At 32.4% G+C, this 23567-nt stretch overlaps 1 protein-coding gene across 1 annotated transcript in view; it reads right to left on the bottom strand.

Moving 5' to 3' along the window:
* Window positions 1–23567, bottom strand: part of Lrp1b (LDL receptor related protein 1B) — a 1466647-nt gene that overhangs the window by 572609 nt on the left and 870471 nt on the right. The window contains 2 exon segments of the mRNA XM_042683428.1: window positions 15481–15726; window positions 20208–20408. Of these exon segments, the coding sequence (XP_042539362.1) occupies window positions 15481–15726; window positions 20208–20408 (447 nt within the window).

The raw sequence follows: 23567 nt of genomic DNA on the forward strand, positions 1-23567 counted from the left end.
AAATTTATTACATATGTCCTTGCTACTACAGAAGTGATTTGCAGCATTGAAAAATAATTCGAAAAACTTTGGTTGTATATAGCTAGTAAAACAATGTATTTATGTGTTTTTATTTCTTAAATTTGTATGCAAATGCTTTTGATGAAATAATGTAGGAATGTTGTTGTCCAGGACTTTAAAAGACTGGTTTAACCTAGCTACTAGAGATAAAATGACACAATTTGAAATTAAAAGGCCATAATTAGTAACATCATCTAAGCCAACTACTGCCCAGATATGCAAGTGTCAACAAGTTTTCTTTCAAAAAAGTGTTCTAAGACTTAACAATTTTTTTCTTTCCCAGTGAATCATCTTTTGGTCTCCGGATATACGAGGTGAGATCCTCATTTTCCATGTGTCTTGCATTACAATCACTACAATCACAATTGTTTTATTCATAACTAAAGATTTTTATTTTGGGAGGTTTGACTGGACCTCTTATTTAACTGTTATTATAATGTTCCAAAACATTAAACAAAATAACTAGTTTCTTATAGGTCTCAAAGTACAAATATTTTAAAAGAGTTTAAAATAGAATTTAGCAGTTTTAAAATACAGAAAATTGTTATGCTAAATACATATTTACATGAAAAAGAGTATCTAGTTTTATATTAGGAATTGTTCTGTAACTCTCTACAATAAGGACGAATAACTGTTAGCTTTAGATAAAGAATCTTTTCAGGAGATAACGATCCTTAACTTTAACGTGGATTTACATAATAATATGGTGGTTATCCAGAATCAAATTAAGTAAATTTGCAAACTTACTTTATATGTTGCAAATTATCTTAGTAAATATAAATGCAAGGTAAATTTGATATAAAAACAAAGTCTTGAAAATATGGGTTTAAAACAAGTTTGCTTGAATAGCTGTGCATATTTGAGAAACTTACTGAAATATTCTTATTAGTGTTTTGATTTTACTTATAAGTTGTGTAAAACATTGAGTTAACAGGAGACATTTTAAAACTGAAGAGTGAATATTTAATAAAAATCAATTAATGTTTCTTCATTATTATATATTTTAAAATGTAGAGTTCACTTAAAGAAATACATGGAATTATGATGTCTAGAGGGCAGACAACTTCAACATGAGTTCAAACTAGTCACATTTCAGCTCTAAAAAGCTTACTTATCCCTTGGTTTGGGGTTTCCCCTTTAGTAGTAAATAGGAGGTGCAAGAACTTCTTGCTAGAAAAATGTATGCTTTGACTTCCATTAAAGGAGTCAAGTAATAATATGGTGTCATATCCTTAAGAAATTTCACAAGAAGAAGAAAAAAGAGAATAAGTTAGGAAGGAAGGAAGGAAGGAAGGAAGGAAGGAAGGAAGGAAGGAAGGAAGGAAGGAAGGAAGGAAGGAAGGAAGGAAGGAAGGAAGGAAGGAAAGAAGAAGAGAGGGAGGGAGGGAGGGAGGGAAGAAGGGAGGGAGGGAGTGTGGGAAGGAGGGAAGGAAAGAATATATTTTTGATGACCTTAGAAATAACTTTGTTACTCCAAAGGTACAGTATTGAAGGAGGATCTATTGAGAATATTGAACATGGAGAAAGGCCTGAGAAAAGATGTCCATAGTTGTGATTATATCATTGGAGCATAGTTCTCAAAAATGTAGCACACCCCAAGAAGCAACTTCTACTACCACACTAACTCCAAATTCTTTGGAATTCATGTTTGAAAACATGAACAGAACTAGGCCTTTTTCAGGGCTTTGGGCACATACAGACACTGGCAGGGGTCTGAATGATGAAAGAATATGTTTTACAAATCACACAAGCTAGGCTTAAAAAGCCAAATAAGCCAGTTGTCATTGGTTCATTGCCTGTAATCCTAGGTACTCAGGAGGCTGAGTCCAGAGGATGGCTATTCAAAGACAACCTGGGCAGATAAGTCCATTAGACATTTACCTTCAACTAATCACCAGAAAGCTGGAAGTAGTGCTTTGGCTAAAAGTGGTAGAGCAACAGTAGTCCTGAGCAAAAAGAGCTCAGGGACAGTGCTTAGACCCTGAGTTCAAGGCCCATGGCAGGGAAAACAAAACAAAACAAAACAAAACAAGACAAAAAACCCCTGAGGAATCTACTTCTTTGATATTCTAGAAAAAACAAAACACGCTATTCAGAAGGGGAGAGAATTTGGTTACCAAGGAGCATGGAGAAAATTTACTATGCCAGTTTTCTTATTATTTTGATTTTGACTAACTGTGTTAAAATTTTCTCAAGTATAAACTTCACAGGATATCTTTTAGCCTCAAGAATTTAATTTTAAATTATATCTGAATGAGAACTAGTGAAAAAAATCTAGGCTAAAAACTATAAAAAGGGAGGGGGAAAGTAAATACTGATATGATTAATTACTACTTTTTCATCTTAAACATGGATAAAGAGTCTAAGTATAAAGGAATAAAAACAGTCATTATGACCAAGTGGGGATTATTTTGTAAACACAAAAATAGTTTCAGTCATCGGAAATTTATTAGTCCAATTCATCATGTTGCAAAAAAAGAAAAACAAAATCCTTTATCCATATATATGATAAAATTATAACTGAATTCTGAATGATCTCTAAGAAAGTGAAGCTTCCATACACAAATATATTTGGAAACCCAAATCATAATCTATAATGTGGAGTTATGCTTAAAGAAGAATATCTACAATTAATCCCACTGTATACAGGTAAAAAGTCATGAAAAGCGGGTACTATTGTTAACATGATATTAAAAGTGCTAGCTAATTGACATAGACAAATGAAAACAATAAAAATAAAAAATAGAAATGATGTGTTAAAATTACCAATATAGCTAACCTCATAACTATCACATAGCTATAAAATAAGATAAGTAAATTAACAAACTATTACAAAAGGAAATTAATTCAGCAAAATGAATAAGTCTGAATTTTAGACAAAAAGTAATTTTGCCCCTGCAGATAATAGCAACTGGGGATACAAAACAGAAAAAGAATAAATGTACATTCTAATAAAAGTAAGTATAAGAAACATGAGAATAAATGTAATGCATAAAAGAATAAAAGAGATGCACAAAATATTTGAAAATATATTAGAATATTGGTGAAATAATAACAACAAAGGGAAATGAATGTAGACATCATCAGACAAAAGCCTCTACATCCCAAATATTTTTCTTCTGCCTACATTAATCTATAAATGTACTGCAATGCCATTACTTAAATAATTCAAGATTATTTTAAAAGTTACATTCTTAGAGGGGAACCACTCTAGATATCTTGAACAAGTACCTGACAGTTAATAATTCCAATAAATATTTCAATTATAGTTTTATTTCAATAATTACTTTGTACTGACTTTAACTGACTAAGTGACCAAAAATAGGATGTAATTTATACAATTTGGAGAAAAAGAGAATTTATAAAATGTCCTGTCTCAATACAAAAAAAAACTTTCAAAAATACTTAAAATAATTGCTCTAATAAGTAAAGTACAAAAGTTTTAGACATAAGCCTAAGAAAATACTGTTAGGACTCAAGAAAGCAGAAAAATTTCAGAGTCTGACATAAATCATACAAGAAGAGATAAAGAATAAAATGTTTACTATATCTATAACAAAAAGCAGAAAAAGTATAGAAAGTCAAGTAACAATTAACAAAGTAGATATCATATTAAAATCAAATTAATTTATATATGCTTTTAATGACTGAAAATATTCTAATGAATAATGGAAAAGATATTTAAAAAGATAATTTAATGGAAGTAAAATATGAATATTTTTTCCAGTTCTGGGGACTATATACAGGGCCTTGTACATCTAAGTAACATATTAACAGTGAGGTACATTCCAAGTTTTCATTGACCATTTGATTTTAAAAAGTGTTCTATTACTCTATCTAAGTGTCTCTCTAAGATAATTAAAATTATTGATCTGAGCCTGGTTTCGTGGCTCATGCTTGGAATCTTAGCTACTTGAGAGGCTGAGTTCTGAGGATCACTGTTTGAAGCCAGCTAGGCAGGAAAGTATATAAAACTCTTATCTCCAATGAACTACCAAATGAAACTGTTAGTGGAGCTGTAGCTCAAGTGGTATTATGGAGGTGCTTAAAATCTCAGGGACAGTGCCCAGGCCTTGAGTTAAAGCCCCAGAACTGGCCCCAAGAAAAAAGAAATATATAATTATCTTTTTGTGCAGTGCTAAGGACCAAAGACTAAGCCCTAGACAATATTCTATCAGTAAAGATACACTCTCAGCCTCAAAACTAATCATGTTAAAGAATATGAATTCCAAGCAGTGACACAAGAAATTTTCACTTGCAGCTTCTTAGAAACTCTCATAAATAAAACACAAATTGTTTGGGCATGGCATATATGCTGAGCAAGGTAATTCAGCATGACAAATACTGTAAAACATGCTTTTTTTCTTCAAGAGAGATTATATTTTGACTATAGTAATATTTAAAAGCTCATTCACGGCTCCCACTTTCATGCTCTATTTGAGAAAGTGTTGAACCAAAATTACAGATTTTTTTTCTGTTTCAACTGATGTGGACAGAAATTCTGCTACTGAAGATCACATCCCATTTAATACTGTGTCTGCTCCAGATCCAAGAAAACAAAAAACAATCTGGTCTTGCTATCTTCATGTTTTAAATAAAATATTTTTTTCTCATGCATGAAACATGTTAAAAATTTGTGTGAAGAATCTTGGTTTCTTCTTGAAGCAATATTAATATCAGCCCACTTAGATTTTTCTGGTAAATTGTCCATACAGAATAAACTTCAGTCTTCATGAGACAATAAATAATTAACCAGATAAAATAAGATTCCTAAAGAGATGTGTGTCTTATAATAGAGACTAAAATTTTATAAAGTAAATTTGACAGAATTTTATGGAAAAAATAGATAAACTTCATCATATTGAGCAAAAGGAAGGCAAATCATAGTCCTTAAGGTGTAAAGTAAAGCTGTTCAACCCAAGCAATATACTGAAACACAAACCTTCAAAATAGCAGACATATTGTTTAAGCATAAAACATTTTACAAAATGATCATGTTTTAATCCACAAACAAGTGTCATAATATTAAATAATTTTTAAATCTACAAATGCACAAGAAAAATTGAGTTAAAAAATTCAACAATAATGGCTCTGTCTCCCCATCTTCACCAAAACTGAAAAGAAACATATAGCCATTCTTTTAAACTAGTGCCTGCGGTAGGGATGCAGGATTGTAGTGCAGTAATAAGCAAAACCAAAAACCTATAATTACCTACAGGAATTAAAACCTATAAACACACTTAGGATTTAAAAAGAAAAATGTGAATGTAATCATTTTAGATAGTATATATTATGTAAAAATTAAATTTTGTAGCTTGAGGGTAAGGATGGAAGAAAGTATTAACTGGAGAAATGAAAGGGGCATACCTGACCAATATCCATTTTACTCATAACCTGACATAGAGACTTGTTAACTCTTTGTAAAACTACATGATACTAATACTACTACTAATAATATGTTTCAATAATAATAATAATTTTTAAAGTAAAATGTGCATTGGTAGCTCTTAGCTGCTCAGGATGCTGAGATCTGAGAATTGGTTAGAAATCAGCCAGGAGAAAAAAGTCCATGAAACTATTATCTCCAATTAACTACTGAAAGGTCATAAGTGGAGCTGTGGCTAGTTTTGAGCAAAAAAGTTCTAGTTTAATGCTCAAGACATGAGTTTAAGCCCCAGATTGGCACACAAGTACAAAAGAAAAAAAAAAAGGAAGATGGGGCTAAAAGACAATATCAAAATCATAAAAATTTAATGGTGAATTCATTTTTAAGTACTTCTCAAATCTCTTTCCTCCACAAAAACAAGAAACAATGTCTTGCGACAGCAAGTCTTATTTCAACAAGTATTAATCCTATCTCAGATTCATAGATCTGCAGGCACAGTTCAGAACACATCGGTGGGAGTACATGGGTTTTGGGGGGTTCCTTACAGTCCATGTGCCAGATAAATGGCCAGTTAGTAAGGGTAAATTTGTCTTTAAAGAAATAGTGATGACGGGGCTGGGAAGGTGGCTCAGTGGTAGAGCGCTTGCCTTGCATGCCTGAGGCCCTGGGTTCGATTCCCCAGCACCACATAAGCAAAAAGAAAAAAAAGCCCGAAGTGGCGCTATGGAGCAAGTGGTAGAGCGCTAGCCTTGAGCAAGAGCTGAGGGACAGCGCCCAGGCCCAGAGTTCAGGCCCCACGACCGGACCCAAAAAAACAAACAAACAAAAGAAATAGTGATGGCAGAATGAGATTCCCTCGTGCTAAAGAATGGTATTGTAACCTATCTCACTCCACATGCAAAAATTAATGCGGTTCATATCATAGAACTAAATATAAGGGATAAAATGATGCAATTATTAGAAAAATACCTAACAGTTGTATATTGTAGCTCAACTGTATGTGTAAATTGCATACAGCATATTTAGTGACTCACTAAGAAGTGTTTGATTTACTCCAAAACATCTGTAAAGGACACCTTAAATTTAATTCTAATTAAAAACTGTTCTTATTCTTTAAATGACATCAAAAACTATATTCTTCAATAGAATGGACCAAGAAGATGACAATACAGACAGTGGGAAAATCATTTTGAAAATGAACATGTGATTGGAGTCTTGTGTTCAAAATAAACAAACGGTTTGATTCATTGGTAAAAGTTTAAATAATCTAATTTAAAATTTCTGAGTAGCATGTCTCCCTAAGATGATATAACTGGCCAAAAAGCAACTAAAAACTGCAAAACAGAATTTGTTATTGGGCAAACGCAAATCAGTAACACATTGAGATACCACTTCATCTGACTTAATGATAAAACTAGAAAGATGGATGGGAACAATTGATGTCAAAGATATAGATAAATTGAAACCCTCAAACTGCTCATAGAATTTTAAAATAATGCAGCCATTGTGGAGAGCAATTTGATTGTTTTTCCAAATGTTAAATATTACCATAGCATTACTACATTTGCCATGTGACACACCAAACCCAATTCCAGTTATACACTCGGGAGAATTGAAAATCCATGTCAGCTCAAAAATGTGGATATGAATATTCATAGCATCATTATTCGTGATAACCCCCTGAATAGAAACAATCTATATGCCATATGGAGACAACTGATGAATTCATAAAGAAGATGTTGTATATTCATACTATAGATACATTATTCATCAATAAGAACAAATGAAGTACTAATACATGCAAACAATACATTATGAAGTGAAAAAATAAAACAGTTGTCAAAGAAAACCTAGTGCATGATGCTATTTCTGCAAAATGTCTAAAATAAGCAAGTCTATCAGAGGCAGAAAATAGGTCGGCAGGTGCCAGACCTGAATTCGCATTGAAGGGACTTATTGCTAATGGGCATGACATATGCTTTGGTTCAATTAAATTATTCTAAGATTAGATTGCATTAATAGTTTCACTGAAATAAACACTTTAGAAGTGTGAATTTTGTGGTATATAGATATATGGATCTCAACCCATCTGTTATTTTTTAATATAGTAATTAAAGTATAGCAATGAATATTAGTATGTACAAATAAATTTACAGATAAAGTCCGTAAAATACAACTTTTAATTTACTCTTACCAGTATAGGTTTGCAATGTGCTTTTTAAAAAACTTAATTTTGAGGTATCTGAATAATTATATTTATCTGTGAAAACATCCTGATCTATATGAAAAAGAAAATACATCATGCCAACAATTCCTCATTCCATGCATTTGTTCTAGTGGAGTAAAATAGATAATTTGACCTTCAAAAATCAATTAAAATATATATTTGCTCAAAAACCCATAATATAAAATGCTCAATGAAATTATAAAGAAGAAATGTAGAAGAATACATTGAAAAAAAGAAGAAAGAAAATTACCAAGGAAATCCAAAACAATTTTTGTTGAAATAGTAATAATAAGCTCACATAGGACTAACACACACAAATACACACAAACACACTTATATATGTATGTGTTTGTTTATGTATTCAGAGTAAGATAACTATATTACCTTTCTCTATGATTTATTCAGCATGAGACTTGGATATATACTCAGAGTAATAAAACTCAAGATGTCCAGTATTTTGGAAAGTGTGTCACACTAGCTACTTGGGAGGTAGAGATCAGGTAATTCTGGTTTAATGTCAGGCAAGCCTGGATGTAAAAGTTTATGAGAAATAATCTAAATTAATGGCTATGTACAATGGGATACACTGGTCTATCTGATCTGTGAGTCAAGAACAATAGCTAAACACAATGACATGTGACTGTCATCCTAGCAACAATAGGAAGCACAAAAAGGAAGATCATGGTCCAGGCTTGCTGAGCATTAAAACCACTATTAAAGCCACTATTAAAGATACTATTATGAAAATAAATGGACTTTCTGGGTGACTCAAGTGTTAGAAAACTTACTTTATGCCTCAATATTGGTTTTAAAAAACAAACTAAGGTAACTAAAGACAATAAAAAAGCAAATAATTCTGAGATATGTAACTTTTTAATGTACTTGAAAATAATGAAAATGAGATACTCTAAATAATGAATTATCAAAATTCATTTAATATATATATATATAATCACAAAACATTGTTCTCATGATCAAAATATAACCTCCAATTAAAGGAAAAAAGAATAATTTAGTGAATTGGTACTGAAAAATATTCATATACTGATATTTTATTATAACTTATTATTTTATAAGTACTTACTAGTCTATAAGGATGGTTAATTCATAACAAAAACTGAGTATTAAAAACTGCATGTCAACTAAAATCAGAAAGTCCCTGAGTCATGTTATGCAGTAGCTATTTCTTATTTATTTATTTACTTATTTATCGTGCTACAGATTGAACTTAAAGTCCTTCATCTCCCAGTTATCATTCTACTGCTAAGCCACAACCTTAACCAAGCTGGTACAGTCTTCAAAATTCAAAAATAATAATAATGGGTTACCATTATGCATATACAGATTACATTGTATATAAGTTCTGTGTGTTATTTGTTGTTTGTGTATATTATAAATGTATACAGGTATAATAATTCAATATGTATGTGCATTGTATTACTTAATGCAAATGCCTTATATAATTATATAATAAATTATATAAATGCAATATATATGTATAATGCAATGTACATGTATTGCTATGTGCTATGTATATGATTTAGATGTATCTATTTACACATTATACATATAAGGCAATGTATATATTAGATACAAGCATTAGTACATGTTACACAACTCTAAAAACAGAATAAGAAGTCCACTTTTGTGGAGTGGCTAACTCTGAGTATTTATGGCTATATAGACATAGGAATTCAAAGATGACTATTTTTATTAAATGTTTTAAAGCACAAATTACAATTCCAACTATGTTTATGATACTGGATTGTGCTGACGATTTCATGATAAAATAAGGTGATAAAAATATATCTTGTTTCATTTGCACAATAATAATTTAGTAAAGGTGCTAAAAGGTTTTTTCAAGTTCTTGCATTCATTAGAGCCTCTCAATGATGCAATAATGCCTTCTTGAAATAAGTAACTCGCTTATTATGCTCCACTAAGCAAATTAGTTTACCAGATAACCAAAGTTCAAGTACAAATGGTCATATCCATTTATGTTTGGATTCTGAATCTAGATAATTTTAAAGATTCTCTATTTTAAGATTTCTTATTATTTATCAAAATGTTATTTCCACTTTGAGAAAATAAAGCTTCATTGAATTAACCAATGTCATTTCATAAATGAGGGGGAACTCATGAAGTCTAAATTTTCAAATCCCAGGTATTAAAATGGCTTGCATTTTAATCAAAAGAAACCCTGTATGAAATATCTAAAAATACAATATAATTAATAATTGTCCAGTTTGCTTCAATTTTTATATAGCTGCATCATCTTGCTTTGGGGCAATTTCAGTTTGGAATTAATTTCTTTATGATGTGAAGTAGCCATCCATTTTAGAGTCTTCCAACCTTACTTCCATAGTATCAGACCAGTTTCTGCCTCAGAAATAACAGTTTAACCATGCTTTTCATATAGAAGTAAACTGAAATGTTTCATCTTTATCATATTGTAAAGGGATGATATATGTACAAAAAAGAAGATTATAATCCTCTAAAAGAGATTTTTTGTATAATAGTTCTATTTTTCAATTAGCTTCTAAACTACACTCAGAAGACTGATTTCTTTTTTCTTTGATATGTTTTATGTCCCACTACAAGTTCACAGAGTAATTTTATAGGACTAAATACAAAAGCAGTATGTGACTCCTTTTATAAGTCTTTTCTGGGCAAATTGTTACAGTACCTATATAACTAGAAATTCTATATGAATTGTTTCTGGATCTTCATTATATATGTAACTTCAAATAAAAAAAGCAATATTAATATTTTAAGTATAGTGGTTACTCCCCTACTTTAGAGGTTTTACTATATTTCCTGTTCTCAGGTCAAGAATGTATTTGAATTTCTATGCCACATCTTCAGATACTTTTATTTCAAAGAGCAGAGTCTTATGAAGCAGTAAATATTATGGTTTCTCTGGCTCAGTGTATGATTACTTCCTTTTCTTCATTCCTCAAGTTACAACTTCATTGAGAATGAATAATAGTCACATATTGCTGAAATATGGTACACCAAATGGTAAAGGTTTGGGAATAAGCATTAATGTTTAAGTATTATTCAAACATGTGTGTTTAAAATTAGGTCACTACCTACATAATTTTATTTTTATATTATTCATATACTTTTCCTTCTTCCCTTAATTACTTTCTCTGGTATTTTCCCAATTGTTCTGCTTTCTTTTCATTTTCTTTAAAATTGTATAACTTTTATTTACTTTTTATATCTGTACGTATGTATGTTTTGTAGAGGGATGGATGAAAGAAAGAAGAAAAGAAGGAGTTAAAAGGAGAAAGGGAAGAAATGGAAGACAAAAGAAAGAAGGAAGAGAGGAAATGATTAGGAGGCAAGATGGAAGGTGGAAGGAGGGAATGAAAGAGGGAGGATTTGGAGGGAAAAAAGGTGAGAGGAAGGAAGGAAGGAAGGAAGGAGGGAAGAGTTCATGTAAAACACAATGCTTGCATTTCTAACATGTTATCCTTTGTCTTTTGCTTACCTATATTTTACAAATATTTTGACCACATAGAACATTGAGTATCATAGAAATAAATCAACAAATGTTTAGTCAAAAAGACAATATATTAGAGAAAAAAGTGATTATACTAGCAAATGGTAAGTAAAGCAATGAAAATGGAAAGCGTGAGAGAAAAAGAAAAAGAGTTACAAAAAATTCTTTGTGAATGAAATTAATATGAGTAATAGAACAGAGTTTTGAAATATCTGAAGGATAGAACCGAAAGTTGTTCCTTCAATTTAATAAAGAAAATGTGGTAATCTTAATTAGAAAAATGGTCCAGAGAAAATATGTATGTTGAGAGACACTCAAATATATAAATAATATGAGAAAAGAAAAGAAAAGCAGTTGTTTACTATTTTGCATTTATATTTTAGAGGAAAAAACTAGATTATCAGAAAATTTGGGAATTACCAAGAATGGAGGAATTTATATCATGGTGTCCTGGTAAAAATTTAAACTCTCCCCACATTCTGAAAGCCTATTGATTCTTAGTCACAATTAATATAAGCATAATAATGATTCACAGGATGTCCTTAAAGTGGTTTTCAATTATATGTACCAGAAGCAAGCATATATGTTGCAAAGAAGTGTTATTTATACAGAGTTTGGGGTAATTTGAATGTATACCTAAAGGGTAGAATGGATGAGCAGAAATAACTAATAAAATCTGTGTTATACTCTCTGTGGTTGGAAGTAGCAGATTAGTCATACACAGCACCAAGTAAGAAAAATGTCATGCTGACTGACAGAAAGTAAAAAACAAATTATAATATATAAAGAAATACTAATTATATAAACAAAAGGCATGTGTACATATAACAACTACATGTAAAAGAAAATATGTGAGCCACAATAAAATGGTTTCCTCTCGAGATAGTGTTGAGAATTCACACTAGGTTTCAGTGATAAAAGTAAAGACAGAAAAAAAAGTAAAGACAGAATTAAAGAATGGCACATGAAAAAATTAGAAGATCTTACACAGATCAGTGATAATTTTGTACCCAAAAGAAACAATTCAACTGTATGATTTTCAAAAGTAGAGAAAACAGATTTTATGTGTGTGTGTGTGTGTGTGTGTGTGTGTGTGTGTGTGTGTGTGTATACTACTTACAATATAGGTATATATTCATATATATATATATATATATAGTTTATATATATATATATATATACTACTTTCAATTGAGGAAGCTTTTCCATGTAAAAAGTTATTTCTATAATGTTCTTATATGTTTCAAAAGCAGTATAAAATGATTTGATTCAATCTTAGCTTTTAAGAAAGCTTTTGTGGAATTACTGAAAGGAGTAAGCTTGTCTAAGTCAGGTATTCAAAGGCTTCACAGGAGAGCGAGGACACACAGAACAGAGGGTATGACAGCATCTTATAACAGCATGGCAAAGCCCTGCTTTGTAGTGAGGGAAATAAAAATCAAAACTTCCTAATATCTCCTAGCTTGAAATTACATGTCTGAGGCTGAGTTTTTAAGTAATCAATCTTAACTATATTTCACTGTTTATTTTAGCTTTTAAAAATAAATCTTAACTATTAATAAATGTATGATAATTGAGGTTTTTATAAAGAAGGGAATAAGGGGAGGGCTTGTTTTCTTATGTTGGTCTCTGTGCATTTTCATTGTACAATGGGGTTTCACTTTGATACATATATACGTGCATATAATGTACTTTGATCAAATTCATCCCCTCTGGTACTCTTTGTTATAAGGAGTAATTTCACAGAATGTACTTGATTCAAAATTCCAGAGAGAATGTAGGAATGCTAACAGGCCAGATGTGATAGCAGAGGCTTGTAAGAGTGATCAGAAAATTAAATGATACACGTGAGGATACTTTAAAAGAAAATCTAAACCACTAATACACTGTGGGTAATAGTGAGTGAAGGAAACACTATATTTTCCAACAAATTTTTAAGGTCAGCTGATCTTACATGGGCAGAAGGAAGGGTGGTGTTAGACATGTAAATTCTATAGTTATAAAATTTCTAGTAATACAGAAAGTTTCAGACAGAAGAGTATACAGAAGGGAAGTGAATACAACTTGACACATAGGGCAATTACCTATTCAAAAGCGGTAACTTATGCCTTTTGGGGTTTAAAAATCTATGATCTCCTTAAGAAGTAAATAAGAAATTAACATAATTTTTAAAGTCCAAATATTTAAAAAATGGGAGAATAAAAATGAAAAAAAATGCATATTTTGGTTATGGTAAACAATGCTGCAAAGAACATGGTTGTGCTGGTAGCTTTAGTTTGGCCTGGTTTGTGATCAGTTGGATAAATGCCCAGGAATATGATTGCTGGGCAATAGAGAAACTCTACATTTAGCTTCTTGAGAAATCTCCATGCTGCTTTCCACAGTGGTTGAACACGTTAACATTTCCATCAACAATGTACAACAGATGATGGTGTGGATATTGAAAATGAGCTATACAATTTGTTGGGTAAGGAGGTCAGGAGGGAAAAAAAAAACTGGTAGATAACAAGGAGAGAGGTGACACTGTCAAACTAAATACACTCAATACCTGACTTATGTAACTGTAACCCCTCCCCTCTGTATATTACCTTTCCAATACTATTTTTTAAAAAGTAAAAAAAAATCTTCAAAGTCAACTGAACCTAATTTAGGTTAACAGAAATCATTCATGCCAGAGAACAAGAATACCTTGCTAATTGGAGAGTAGGCTGCCTAGTACACAGTAAAGAAATGAGAGTTAGAAGATTTATACAATCAATAATAATTGTCTACATGTTCAGAAGTTAAAATGTGTCAATTATTCAGGAGAAAGATTATTAATAAAGTATAAATTGAAGAGGAAATATATAAGCAACCAAAACAACTGCATAAGAAAAGTGAGAACAAATAGGAAAATAAAAGTAACAATTACATGACATTACATAAAAAGGTCATAAAAGCAGTATTTATGGAAGATTATATGTATATACACATAAAACACAAGAGATCAACTTACAGAAAATAGACTGAACTCAGGAATGCAGCAAAGTCAGATTTATAGAATTCAGTAAGTAAAGAGCAGAAAGAAATAAGAAAACATGAAGTAACGAGGAAAATTTCAAGGACAAAAGAACAGGCAACCTGGGCTTAAGATAACTTAAGTATGATGCCTAAAACCATTTTAGTTTTTATATCCTACAATGACTAACCATAGGCATTGCATTCAATAAAGAAAACTATTTTTAAAAGAGAGATCAGTTGGAGCTAGGAATGAGTCTTAGTGGTAGAGGGCTTGCCTTGCATATATGAGGCCTTTGGTTTGATTCTTCAGTACCACATAAACAAAAAGTAACAGCAAAATTTAAAAAAATACTAAAAGAGTGATGGAATGAATGATGATGGGAATGGTTCTGAGGAAACCACTGACAAGAATTCATACTATTTTTGCAACTTATTTTGGGGAAGAAATTGCTGTATTTAACATGGCTATTAAAAAAAGAAGAAAAATGAAGCTCAAGAGGCCTCATGGGACTTGCCTGGGTTACATACACAGCAAACACGGACTATAGAAAACAAATTCAAATATCAGGTGTTAAAGCCTTTGTTTGCTTTATCTACAATGAAATACCACCAAAGAATCAGCAGAACATGAAATTGGCAGGGAGAAAATGAACTCAACCAAAGCAAAAAGATGCTTCCAAGAGTAATAGACAATTAGACATGAGACTTAGTGTCAAAAATTTGATAATCCTAAAATTCATTCTTATGCCTTCTTAAGAAACAAATTAAATATTTTATAGCATGCAAAAATAAACTTGAAGACAGTAATAATAAAACAATATTTAAGATAAATAATGTGATTCCAAAAATGTAGAGTATTACAACAGCAATGATTGCTTAAGACTCACTCCAGATTTTGAAGTAGCTCTAAAATAAAATGATTCCTTATTAATTTTATGAAGATTTTATTTTCTGAGGTTTTTTTCCCATCATCTAGTCTTAAAAAAGCAAGTAATGCAAGTGGGGCGCCCATGGCTCATGTGTTTAACCACAGCTACTCAGATTTTACAATATTGGTTTGAGGCCAGCTCAGGCAGACTAATTTCCATGGAGAATTTTTTCTCCTATTAACCAGCAGACAAAAAAAGTAGAGATGTGCTTCAAGTAGCAGCATACTAACAGTGAACTAAAATGTCAAATGAATGTGCAAGGTCCAAATTTCAATCCCTAGTATCAGTGCATGCTGCACACACACACACACACACACACACACACACACACACACACACACAAACAGAGTAATGTAAGTCTTCTCCTTACCAACACTGGTGCAGCTTTTACCGTCCACATCCAGCCTCCACCCTTCATAGCAGGAGCACTTGACAGTGAGTTTGTGCTGCTCACACACTTGACTGCACTTAAGATGACTGCTACAATAATCTACAATCTCACATGTTTTATTGTCTTTCTTGAGTTGAAGTCCCTCTGGGCAAGAACAGACAATTCCTCTTCCAGGAACAACAGAGCAGTGGTTGCTACAGCCTCCATTGTTTAGCGAGCATTCATCTATAATACAGGACAGATGATGAGTTACATCAGAATTTTTCCCATTCACACAATCATCATTGAACTCAACTCCATAATCTTGGAAGTACAATCAGGATATTATGAATTACTTTAAGAAAATCTTCCCTGTATACTTTTGGCATTTGGGTAGAAACAGTAATATTTGGGGGTAAAAACAGTAATGCTCAAGTATGTTCTAGAGTTCATAGAAATATACTCACTATAAAAATTAGGCTAAGGTTTTCCATAATCATGGTAAGGTTTTTCAAAAATATTTTGGATTTGAAAACTGCAAAATTCTTCAAATTATTTGTCTTATGAAAACATAAGAAGAGGAAAGTGATGACATATTTTTTTATCATCAACTCTATTCAGGATTGAAATTGTGCAATTTTATTTTTATTATAATTTTATTTTTCTCTTTAAGTAGTTATTCAAAGGAATTTCCACTCAACAAAATAGTATATGCATATGGTCAAATCTTGTTCAATGTCATCTCTTTCATCATTTCAGATTGGTGTTATTTTAAGAGAAAAGTAGGTTCAGTTCTTGGTTGCTCCCAATGTGTTCACTCAGGAGCAATCATAACTATTTCAGAGCAGCAGTCATTTCAAATTATTTGCCTCACTTTAGTTCAATTGACATACTTTTTTCAAGAAAATTACTGTAAATGAATGTCATTGTGTCCAGCAGGGAAAACATGTGTTACAATATTTTGAATTTATTTTAAAGGTAGTTATTTCAGGTTTCTTTCCCTTGCTACCCCCAATGTCTCTGATGCTATCAGAAGAAATAAGTGATTGATTTTTATTCACAATGAAATTTAAAATGCAATATAAATTTAACATTGATAGTTGCATAGTCAATCTCTTGTCAAAGACTTCTTCAACTCTATCAATAATCCTGATTTTTTTGTTTATTATTATTATTATTAAAAACAGAGACTCTCCTTGACCCAACTCTGCTTAGGTGCATTTGAGCTCTAGAATAAGTTTTAAATTTGGCTAATAAATCTGTACACACAGCAAAATGATTTCACAAACTCTCCTTATGTCTACACATTTACTAAGAGATTTGGTCCAAAACATCCTATTTGAGAATTAAGAGCTACACTCTTTTTTTTTTCTTCCAGTCATGGGGCTTGAACTCTAGGCTTCAGTGCTGTCCCTGTACTCTTCAGCTTAAGATGAGTGCTCTACCACTTGAACCACAGTGTCACTTCAATTTTTTTAGTGTTTTATTGGAGATGGACTTTCCTGTCCAGGCTAATTTTGAACCATGATCCTCAGATCTAAGCCTCCTGAGTAGCTAAGATTACAGTGCTGTCCCTGTACTCTTCAGCTCAAGATGAGTGCTCTACCACTTGAACCACAGTGCCACTTCAATTTTTTTAGTGTTTTATTGGAGATGGACTTTCCTGCCCAGGCTAATTTTGAACCATGATCCTCAGATCTAAGCCTCCTGAATAGCTAAGATTACAGGTATGAGCCACCACAGGCACCCAGCCAGGTCCACCCTTTAAAAAATGATCACAGACCCCTTAAAGTGCTTCCGTTCTGAAACAGCTCAGTGGTGTAAGGAGAATCTACTGCTTTTCCTAGCCTAAATCTGGTGCTAGGCATAAATCGTAACATCCTGTCAGATCACTTAATTTTTGGATTTTTTTCCTTCTCTGCACCTTTAAAATGTAAATCTCTTATTAATCTCCAATACCAAGAGCTTTCATTTTGAAATAGGAACAGGGACGAAGGTAGCTCTTACTTTTAGCCTGTGGAGATTTTGCTTTAAATATGACATTGAGTCTACCATAATAGTGAAGGCAGAAAAGCTTCTCATGATACTACTCTGAAATTTTTCTAAAATTGATCTTTTCATTAGGAATAAAATATATAGATTCCTCAATTCTATTCTTAAATATTTTTGTTTCACATAAACATTAAAAACAATTCTGTTTTGTGATTAGCAGTTCTTTGTTTTGTTTGTGTATTTTGCCACTGGAATTCCAGGAAATTTATGGCCAATTTTTATTTTTTTCTAAAACACTTAAAATTGCCTTAAAATTTTGTGCACAAGTATGTGTGTAAACATGGTCCAAGTAATTTTATTGTAATTCATAAAAATTGTCATCATGGCTGGGCGCTGGTGGCTCATGCCTGTAATCCTAGCTACTCAGGAGTCTGAGATCTGAGGATTGTGGTTCAAAGCCAGAGAGACTTGTAACAATTAAAAAATCTTTAGTTTTTTTTATCGTTACAAGTCTGCCTGGTCTTTATTCTACCTCAGGGTGGGAGACAGCATGTTAATTCCAACAAGTAATGATGTTACATTCAGAGTAAAAAACTTCTCTTCTCCATGCCTTCACAATAGCTTTCTTGTAACATTTCCTACTCTCTGTAATCTTTTCAAATACCAGAACAAGGCTACTTCACTGAAGAATTTGGTGACTAGTAAGGAAAATGTTATCTTCAATTTTGAAACACACACACACACACACACACACACACACACACACACACACACACAGAGGTTTCAGAAAAAATTCCATCCTTTAGAAAAGAATCTCAAATTAGAAAGTGAAAGATAGGAAAACAAAAGTGGCTTTCCATTTTCTTTATATGTGTTTATTGTTTCTGTACTTTCTTTTCTTTTTTTGCTTACTTTATTTAAAGAATGGAGAAAAATATAAAAAACAAAATTGTTTTCATATTCATAGTGCATCAGACATTTTTATTATAGTTATCTAATACATTATCCTCACTAAAATTTTGAAATAACTCAGGTTAAGAAATTAATTGGGGCTGGGAAGGTGGCTCATGGTAGAGTGCTTGCCTTGCATGCCTGAGGCCCTGGGTTCAATTCCTCAGCACCATATAAGCAAAAAGGAAAAGGCTGGAAGTGGCGCTATGGCTCAAGTGGTAGAGCACTAGCCTTGAGTTGAAGAGCTGAGGGACAGCGCCCAGGCCCAAAGTTCAAGGCCCCACGACCGGACCCCCCCCCCCCAAAAAAAAAGAAATTAATTAACATACACACACAACCTAGTCTCAAAATTACAAACTTTCTTCTTCAACAGTAGTGGTAGTTTCTTGTAGAATTTCCTTCATGAGCAAGTCCTAAAATCATTCTATATAATCTTCATGAGTAAGTTCTCACCAAACAACTCTTTAATAAAACAATGTACATGAAGAGAAGAAAGTAGGTAAAGAGAAATAACATTTTCCATCTCTTAACTGTATTTATTTTTGTATCTTAGTAAATTAGATTTATTTTATTACTATTGTTGATTGTTCATTTGTTTGTTTTTTATTCTTTTGGTCTGAGTGGTTTTCCTTACATTTATCCTTAACAAGTGAAGCCCATTCCATTTACTGTTTCAAAATCATTTCATAGAATGTTAAAATTTTTGAGAGAGGCTATGTTACTACATCCTTTTAAAAAGAATAATATTGCTCTTTTATATTGTTCCATATGCTATTAAGTTTTGTGGAAACTAGCACTTAATGATTTTAGCCTACAATGTATCTTTCCTACTTTCTCACCAACAGCCTTATCATTTCAAATCAATCAATCCCCAATCGCAGGTGTCTCATTATATTCTTATCATCCTGTACATGCTTTTCCTTAACCCACTAGCACCACTATCAGCACAAGCTAGCAAATGAATAGTAAACATCTTGATAAATCTCTCATCTCCCCACAGAAGAAAAAAAATCCTGTTTGATGTTGTATGTGCTATTTGGCATAAAGGAGTTGGCTAGTAAAGGTGACATTAAAGCTCATTGCAATCATCATTTCAACCCGAAAGTCACACTAAAGAATACATGAGAACTAACTCTTGAAAAGAAAATTGGAGTAAAATGAGCTATAATTAGAAAAGACTTTCTCTTGTAATAACAGAAATCATATCACAACTCAGAGTGATAGCAAACTCCATCCATAGATAAGACAGGCTTCGCTCTCACTTGTGACTCACAGACAACAGCAATCTGCTCATTTGTGAGGACTGCATTGACAAATCTAAATGAGTGCATGGTGTAGTTATTAAATGAGTTCGGTAGTTGGGCCTGTTTCAAATCCAACCTGGGCAGGAAAGTTCATGTGTATCGTATTTCCAATTAACCACCAAAAATCCAGAAATGGAGATGTGTCTCAAGGAATAGAGCACCACCAGTCCTGAGCACAGAACTCAGGGGCAGTGCTGGGCCCTGAGTTCAAGACCTAAGATTGGTAGCAAAAAATTTAAAAAAAAAAGAATTTGCCAGTCTAGTCTGGGCTTTTCTAGGTAAATATCTCCAGATATTTCCAATCACATTAAAAACATTAAGTAGACATACAGTACCTGAAAATTTGTGGCTAAGGTTCCATGTAAAAAGTAAGATTAGTAGAAAATTAATGAAAGAAACAAATGTTCCGATCATAACTAACGTGTAGATTCAATTGTTTTCATTTTCAGAAAGAAGCAAGTGTCATTAAACATGCATTACCACACAGATCGCCTTCATCAGATCCATCAGGACAATCCCTCCACCCATTGCAAAGTTTTTCAGGCTGAAGGCAGACTGAAGTATCATTAGCACAAGGGTACTTGGGTGGGCCACACAAGAAACTGTCACAGTCTTCTTCGTCTGATTGATCTTCGCAATCGATATCCCCATCACAGACCCATGCTTTGTTGATGCATCTCCCTGAAGGGAACAGAAACAGCAGGCATTCGAGTTTTGTAATCAGGTCACTCGTAATGAGTGGCCATTATTGTCTTAACTCAGAGGCAGAATTACTTGCCATTAGCAAGAAATCTATTTGCTGATACTTTGACAGTGTATTTTCAGGATAGCAGTTGACTACTTCCTGCCCTGGTTGTTAAATTGCTCTTAATGTTTAATCTTTGCTATTTCTTTTTAGTTTTAAGTTATCCTATTAAGAAAAAATTTTGTGAAAAATGGAAAGTTAAACTACAGTACTTTCAAAGTAATCTTTAAATGTACATTTGTATATCAGCATCTTTGATAGCCCTGTATTTAGAAATTCTGTTTGTGATTGTCAGAAGCCCAAATGTAGGTAAATTATTAATTTTAGCAAAAGTCCTCCTTCTATTTATATATATAACCTGGATCTCTCATACTATATATATGTACATGAGCCTTCAAAAAGAATGTCAAATAGATGGGCATTGGTGATTTATCCCTATAATTCTAACTATTCAGGAAGCCAAGGCTGAAATTTGGAGGAACATAGTCTGAGGGTAGCTTAGAGAATAAAAAATGTTTTTTCAAAAGTTCTCCTCAGGGGGAAAACAAAAAGCAAACAATAAGCCAGGCGCAGGTGGCTCACACCTGTAATCCTAGCTCTCAGGAGACTGAGATCTTAGGATCTCGGTTCAAAGCCAGCCCGGGCAGGAAAGCCTGTGAGACTCTTATCTCCAATAAACCACTCAAAAACCGGAAGTGGCACTGTAGCTCAAGTGGTAGAGTGCTAGCCTTGAGCTGAAGAGCTGAGAGACAGCGTCCAAGGCCAGAGTTCAAGCCCCACAACTGACAAAAAAAAAAAAAAAAAAGCAAACAACAACAACAAAAATCCATCACACTGGAGCAGTAGCTCAAGTGGAAAATACTCGCTGATCAAGTACAGTGAAAGAGGACAGGGCTATGAGTCCAAAGCTGGTACTAGGAACAAAACAATATAACACTTGCAAAATATCAGAAACTAAAAATTTTTAAATGTTAATCAATGTTTTGGTAGTTAACATACATACAGAGAGATTTTTTTTCATTACTGTGAAGATAAAAATATAAAATGGTTATTGTTTGTGACATTCCAAAAGTAAGTCATGAGAAACAGAACAGTGGCCATCTTTTCTACTCAAATCTTTTTTTTTCCACCTCAAATTGTTTTTTACTTGTATTTTAGATATTATTTTCATTTTTATTGTAGTAAGCTATCATTTTGTAAAAATATTGTTAAACAAAAAGTATAATTTTAAAACTAAGGAATTGTATTAGCTATTAGCTGAATATCCACCAGTATGCAATACAAGGTATAATTAAAATAAAAATAAAAAGTATTAGATTACATTTTCTAAGTTATTTTACATATAAATGCCTTAAACTTTTTTTTTAATTTAGCTATGTGATTGAACATTACATCTTAGATGAACAAATACTACAGGTTTCCTTGTATAAAGGATCTTTATCATCCAGAATGCCAATAGAGATCGTAATACTGAAACATAGTACAGAAATTGCAAATATCTAACAAATAAGAATGTCTGAAAATGTTCGAATCATCACCAGGTAAATCACTTTGCACTTACAAATTTTCCTTAGAAAACACAGAACATGTTAGATGATAAGCATTAAGTAGAATTCTACATATTTTCTGATTTATTCATAATGTTTCTTTCGAATTGATAACTACATATGCACAACTTTATTACAGTAATCGTAGGTTTTCCTATGAGCAAACAAAATAAGAATGGCCAAGTAGCAACAAAAATGGAACATGTAAACTAACAAAAAAGCCACATGCTGATATAATGCTAGTAAACTCATGCACATACACACTACAGACATAAGTGCTGTTTTGATTTGTGTTGCCTTGAAATATACAATTTAAACACTAGTATAAAGGCAGCAATTCTAGGAAAATTAAGTATTCCAAATCTCTGGAAAATATGTTTGCTTCCTCAAATAAATTCATATTATCTATTCAACTTCTCTTTTCAACCTAAAAAGTAGATGTGCCTTAGGCTAAGTATGGTGACACATACCTGTACATTTTAGGACATAGAAGCAGGAAGATCATGGTCAGTTACCAGACAAATTAAAGCATGAAACCTTACCAGGAAACAAACTAAAGACAAAAGGGCTAAGCACATGTTTCAAGTAGAACAGTAGAACCCCACCAAAAAAAAAAAAAAGTATCTTTGTAAACAGCTTCACTTACTTCACACAAATTTTATCTAAATAAAAATCTAATATATGCTATCATAGGACAACTTCTGATAAACTGGTAATTAATATAAAGAATATTAGTTACAAAGATTAATAATATTTTTTGAGAAAATCTAATGGATTTATAAAGCATTTTTGAATGCTGGTGTTTGATGGAAAGTGTTGTTACTAATTTTTCCATTTAGAGCTAATACATATTTACTTCTCTACCAATGTTTGTTTTCAGTTCATTTAGCATATATTTATTGAATGTAATGTGCTTGACTAGGTACTGACTAATGTGGAAGATGGAAGACTTTGTGGGACCATAAGTTTACAATGACACAAGTTCTACTGTTGCTCATTTAAAAAATAAAATAAAAAAAAAAAAAAAAGGGTAAGCCCATATAACTATTATAGAATACTATGAAATTTCAAAGCGGTAGGAAATATGTATTACTGAAGAGTGAAAATGAGGTTTCTTAGATATTCTTTTTACAATCCTTTTGAAGACAGAAAGACAAAAGCATTTCAGAAAGTGATGGAGCCGGGCGCTGGTGGATCACGCCTATAATCCTAGCTACTCAGGAGGCTGAGATCTGAGGATCTAAGTTCAAAGCCAGCCCAGGCAGGAAAGTCAGTGAGACTCTTATCTCCAATAAACCACTAGAAAACCGGAGGTAGTGCTATGGCTCAAGTGGTAGAGCGCTAACCTTGAGGTGAAGAGTGCAGGGACAGCGCCCAAGCCCAGAGTTCAAGCCCCACGACCAACCAAAAAAAGAAATTCAGAAAAAAAACCATGAATCTATGAAATGCTTTACTTATACTCAGTATTCAATAAATATTTTAAAATTAAATATAAAGAATAGAGAGAGTTAAGGACAAGGAAAGTGAAAGGCAAATCTAAGTGATAAA

This window comes from Dipodomys spectabilis, unplaced genomic scaffold, assembly GCF_019054845.1.
Source record: "Dipodomys spectabilis isolate Male_0828 unplaced genomic scaffold, ASM1905484v1 ptg000081l, whole genome shotgun sequence".
Classification (NCBI taxonomy): Eukaryota; Metazoa; Chordata; class Mammalia; order Rodentia; family Heteromyidae; genus Dipodomys; species Dipodomys spectabilis.